At 36.4% G+C, this 6,000-nt stretch overlaps 1 protein-coding gene across 1 annotated transcript in view; it reads right to left on the bottom strand.

The window, feature by feature from the left end:
• Positions 1-1,427: 1,427 nt before the first annotated feature.
• The window catches only part of LOC107727199 (semaphorin-5A-like), a 147,310-nt gene continuing 142,737 nt past the window's right edge, over positions 1,428-6,000 (bottom strand). Inside the window, exon 24 of the mRNA XM_016536991.1 lies at positions 1,428-2,682. Within this exon, the coding sequence (XP_016392477.1) occupies positions 2,563-2,682 (120 nt within the window). The 3' untranslated portion in view covers positions 1,428-2,562. The remainder of the gene's footprint in view (positions 2,683-6,000) is intronic.

The raw sequence follows: 6,000 nt of genomic DNA, 5'->3' as shown, positions 1-6,000 counted from the left end.
GGCCGAGTGTCGGCTCACTCGGCTGTGTTCTGGCAGCGGCTCACCAAAAGTGAGCCAGCTTTGGCCCAGTAATGGTTGCCAGATTTGGCTAGGCTTTGGATGTGCAGACCTGGCCTGATTTGCACTGAGACACGGCACATTTAGCCACATTCGGCCCGATTACGGACCATAAGGGCTGGTCTGATTTTGGCTGAGATATGGGCATGCATACCTGGACCAGTTTAGGTTGAGTGCTGGGGGTGGGTCTCCATTTACAATGTGGTAAATAGTATGTAGCAGTGACACTTAAACTTAAACAATATATTTTACCTGCCCATGTTATTTCTTAGTGTATTTTTTTTTATTTTAATTCCTATTAATATTTTTTTCCTTTTATCCAACATTCTCTTTTTTCTTTAACTACATTTGGAAATTAATGATTTAATTAATATAATGGAACAAGCTTAAAGTGGTTAAGGGAACTTAAAATTTTTTTTGCTATATGAGTTTCAAGTCATGTGCACTAGCTTTGACATCTAATGACAAAACCTGATAGGCTTTTTGTGCTGCTAATTGCCAGAAGACCAGAAGAACTTGCTACCCTGGTGAGTAAACATTTGATAATCTAACATATAATATAATTTTAATAAACCGTTCTACACATATAATATCAAAGTAATGTTTATTTATAATGAAGCTATAATTGTGAGCTAGAGTTTAGCTCCAACCATAATCAAGCACACCTGATCCAGCTAATCAAGGTCTTCATGATTACTAGAAACTTCCAAGCAGGTGTGAGTTGGAGCTGGTTGGAGCTAAACTGTGCAGAGCTGCCGCCATGAAAAGAAATGGTGTAAAGGCCAAACCCTTAATCTTTGTAAAGGTGACATGTTTAGTTGACATGCATAAGTACATGTAGACTTAACAGAGACGCTGTAAAATATGTATTTATGTATTTAAAACTCGGGCCAGTGTATTTGGGCCAATTCTGGGGCGTCATTCATCCCATGTCCATGCCGAGTCTGGCAACTGCAGCCAGGCCGAGTTATTTTATCCAGCCTGCCGGATCGGGGCCATTATTGGGCCAAAACCGTTTTGGCTACCTGGGAGAAGCCATCTGAATTATTAGAAGTCAGTGTACCATAAGAATGATTTTAAAACTGATATTTTAAGATAGAAAAAAAATCGTAGATATAGTCGCTTTAATTTCCGAATTGCAGTAATAGTAGTCCAGTTAACCATTTTGCATAAAACTGAACGCGCTGTTAGCAGCCACCACTCACTGAACATTTCACTTTGATAGTATGGCAAAACATGTAAGAAGCAATGTAATATTTTACAGAAATGTCTCCACAGGTTGTTTTTCCATTGAACCTGCACTGACTAAGTGAATTCAAGCAACAACTCGGCATGTCACATTTCATAGATTGAACACAGTGAGGTATATGAAGCAATTTTAATTTATGCACATAAAACAAGCAAACAAAGTTTTACAAGTAGAAAAGAATTAGTAGAAATTGAAAAAGTGGATTCCCAAGCACCTCTCCATAATGGATGGATGGTTAAGTTTATGGTTAAGTAAATTCATTCAAATATTTGAAAATGAAAGAAAATAAAAGCTGAAAAAGCAGTTCTTTGTGCTAGAAAGCAGTTTGTTTTTACAGATAATACTTGTTTTCTCATGAAATTTTGAACTATTAAACAACTAAACAAATAGAAACATGTCGATAATATTCAAATGATCAATGTTTTACATAAAAAGGTCCTGTAGCGTTTCACATTCTCTCTTTTTTGCAGACCTTACACCACATAAAGACTAATGTTAATATGACAAGTCATGTTTTGATGACTGAACAGGGTTACTTTGAAACAAACTAACACTTCTTTTTTCAGAATAGACTCATCTATAAATGCTACACTGACATATGCGTCATGAAAAGTGTATTTTACAACAAAAACACAGAGATTCCCACCACTAAGAGCTCGACTAACAAGTGCCCCATATTGAGAGATACATTAACAAAGTTTTCAGAGACTGCGGTATCTACATATGGATTGTGTTTGTCTGTTGCGGCAAAACCCAGTGATAGGGCAGGCAGATGAACTGGAGACCACCGTAGGTCCTCAGTGAGGCACAGGGGCTTCTGATTCGGCACAGGAAACAAAGCAGTCCAAGAAGGCTCCACCCATTTAGGACACAGGCCCCGCCCACTAACACTGGAATGCGACCAACCATGCAAATAAATGAAAGCAAAACACATCAGATGAGATCATGCAAAGCATCCATGTGCCATCTCTGCGGGGAGAGTTTATCAGCGTCTCGGTTGAATCAAATCGCCTGCTTTATTTGTCCACCATAGTTCAATTTCATTTAACGATGTCCGCACAACTGGAGAGCATGATGTCCTTGTTAACTGTGAGAATGGTTCTGTACAGCTTTATTGGCATTTGATGGTAAAATGGTCCCACGTAAAATGTCTTTTTATTTATCCGGGTAACCCACGGAGAAAAAGAGGCAAAAAAATAAAATCACTAGGTGCTGAAGTTAATGTGGTGAAGATGATTGGAATCACAGATCCATTTTTAAAAGTCGTCATAAGTGTTGACGTCAGTGAAGTATGCGTTGGTATATGTTTTTCCTGCTAGCTGAGGGTTGAAATACTTATTTCTTTCCTCCAGGATCAAGTTATTCTTATTGAAAGCCTGCAGATGAGAGAAAAATGTTTTCAGTTACAGAGATAAGAGAACAGAAATGGAAAATACTTGATTTTGTTTGCATGGATGAAAAGTCAGACTGTATTGAAGATATGGATCTAGGCAAAAAAAAGAGAAGAAATCAAATCACAAATCACTGAACAAAAATCTTGCTTTGAGACTGAATGATGGCCAAACCATGAAGAGGGTTTAACAAAAGACTGATTCACTTGGCTGACTATACATTACTAACTTTAAAAAAATCGGCTAGAAAAGTTAGTATCATTCACAGAATAATAAAAAAGAGCAGTCAAAACACCACAGCATCAAGACAGATGGAAATGACTAAGTAAACAAAGCTTTTCATACAATGTATTTTTAGTTGTTTCTGCCACCCATATGCTCAACATGGTTACACTACCTCTGTATCAGCCAATTTATACAAAAAGTATAAAAATAATTAATTATAAAATGTTTATTAAAATAAGATGTTTATTCAGTTCTTAAAAAATCTTTTTATATTTATGAACTCTGTTTTAATATTTAAGACTCGATTTTGATTTTTTGATTTTAATTTTAATAAACATTTAAAATATAAGCATAAAACATTTAAAGACAAGGTTCATAAATATTAAAGTTAAAAATAAAATAGAAATATACAAATTAAATAAGAGTTTATTCTATGTGTTTTTGTTTTGATAAATGAATGACTTAGGCTGACATGGTTCATAAATATTTAAAAAGTTCAAAATAAAATATAAATATGCTTTAAAAAAAAAAAAAAATTTATTTATTCAGACTTCAACATAATTAGAAAGAACAATGTAACAAAGCTGTAAGCCAATACCGAGCTCAGTGGGGTGGCAGTAACAAGCAAGCAAAATAATAATTCAGAAGAAAAGATTAATCCGATTTACAAGGTAGAGAATAAAAGAGACGGGGGGGAGGGGAATGCATGCAACAAAATGGTAGTAGACAGCCATAATCACGACACGACACCAGAATTACACTGCCTTCTCACAAGCCTGAGTATCTGCTTTGTGGGATGATGGGAAATGCTGGTGACATATGCAGACAGAAGGAATGGGCGAGCACACCTGCCACGTACACGAGGGTCAGGGGAAGGAGAGGGGATTCGCGAGAGGTCTGAGAGTCAGAGGAGAGGAAGGTAATGCCGGTCAAGAGTTAGTAGAAAATCTCCAGGCCTCGCGCTACACCAGTGTTAGAAGACAAAGGCTGGCAAATGTGGTGCTCGTCCAAAGGCAAGAGAACGGAAACATCAGGCTGAAAAGAGGAATGAAGCATAATCACGACACGACACCAGAATTACACTGCCTTCTCACAAGCCTGAGTATCTGCTTTGTGGGATGATGGGAAATGCTGGTGACATATGCAGACAGAAGGAATGGGCGAGCACACCTGCCACGTACACGAGGGTCAGGGGAAGGACAGGGAATTCGTGAGAGGTCTGAGAGTCAGAGGAGAGGATGGTAATGCCGGTCAAGAGTTAGTAGAAAATCTCCAGGCCTCGCGCTACACCAGTGTTAGAAGACAAAGGCTGGCAAATGTGGTGCTCGTCCAAAGGCAAGAGAACGGAAACGTCAGGCTGAAAAGAGGAATGGAGTACAATCATCCTCAGGGCAGCAGGAGACGGAAAGAAGGCCTACGCTGTCGGTTTTGGTCTGTTTGTGAAACTGTCATTAAAGTCAACATGAAACGGCCCTCGCAAACCAATTTTACTTCCATAATGACAGACTTCAAAAAAGAAAAAAGCTTTCATCCATCAGGTTATTTCATACAAGAATGGAGTTTATAGTCAATTGTGGTGGTTTATTTATCTTCTAAAAAACCAAAACTCCCACTTTTGTGGGAACTAACTTTTAAAGGTTAGTTCACCCAAAAATGAAAATTAGGCTACGTTTTACTCACCCCCGAGGCATCCTAGGTGTATATTACGTTCTTCTTTTAGACGAATCCAGTCGGAGTTATATTAAAAATGGTCTTTGATCTTTCAAGCTCTATCATTGCTGTCAGCGGGTGTTGCATTGCTTCAGTGAATACAACTCCGACTGGATTCGTCTGAAAGAAGAAAGTCATATACACCTAGGATGCCTCGGGGGTGAGTAAAACGCAGCCTAATTTTCATTTTTGGGTGAACTAACCCTTTAAGGAGAGGTTTTGACTGGGATGTCGAGGTTTAATGTCAAGTTCACTCTTAATCGCATTATGATTCATAATAAATTTATAATAGTTATAACTGTAGTAACTTTGATTACATAAAACAGATAATTTACCCGAAAATAAAAATTTTATTTGAACTTATTCACCATCATGTTGCTCCAAACCCGAACTTTTGTTTATTTTTGAAACATAAATAAAAATATGTTTTTAATTTCTGGTATCATTTTAATCCATCCACACAACCAAAACTTTTTTGCATCAAAAAAATACAAAATGACATCATACATGCAATCCATTTGATTACATAATCCATTTTTATCAGAAGACATGAATTAAACTACTTATTTTATATGGATTTCTTTTTGTGTAACTTTTTGATGCACAAATGTTCTGGTTATGTGGACTTTCAATGGATGAACAAAAATTTGAATAATAAAAATATCTTAATATGTGCTCTGAAGATGAAAGAAAGTCACTCAGAAATTGCTAGTAAATTCCATAAATATTTACAAAGAAACACATTAAATTAAACATAAAAATTTGAAGTAGAAAGACTGAAATAGTATTTTCTTGTAAAACACACTCCAGTAATGTCTGTTTTATTAAAAAATAAATAAATAAATTACAGTATAGGCTTGGAACGACACAAGGCTCTTTGGCTATTAAAATTAACATTATTTTCCCTTTTAACATGGTGACATCAGCCATTTACGTATTCTTTTCAAATCACTTTGATGAAATATTACGAAGACATTTTCTTTAGAATAACATTGACAAATCACAGTAATACATATTAAGAAAGTAAACGGTCAATTTGATGTCATGTTGACTTTAAGGATCCTTTATGGGAAAATATATTCCATACTTACAGTAACAAACTGACAGCATTCAGAAGAGAAAAACAATATGACAAATAAGTTGTGCATGGCAATAATACTATGTAGCCTTGAAGTTCCATTCATTCTTGTCATCAGTAGAAAGCAAGGCGAGTGAACTCGCAGTCTACAGTCTCAGGACAGTAAAACAAAGAGTCATTTGCTACATTACCCTTCAGCTGGGATGTTGTGCAAGTGATGCTATTCTAGTGCAATACATCCAGCTGATGAAATATGCAACTTCACAAAAGTGTCTAAACAAGCAATAACT

The sequence above is a fragment of the Sinocyclocheilus rhinocerous genome, unplaced genomic scaffold (genome assembly GCF_001515625.1).
Source record: "Sinocyclocheilus rhinocerous isolate Xijiao unplaced genomic scaffold, SAMN03320098_v1.1 scaffold65, whole genome shotgun sequence".
Lineage (NCBI taxonomy): Eukaryota > Metazoa > Chordata > Actinopteri > Cypriniformes > Cyprinidae > Sinocyclocheilus > Sinocyclocheilus rhinocerous.
Note: the sequence above shows the minus strand (reverse complement) of the source record. Positions and strands in the feature narration are given on the sequence as shown.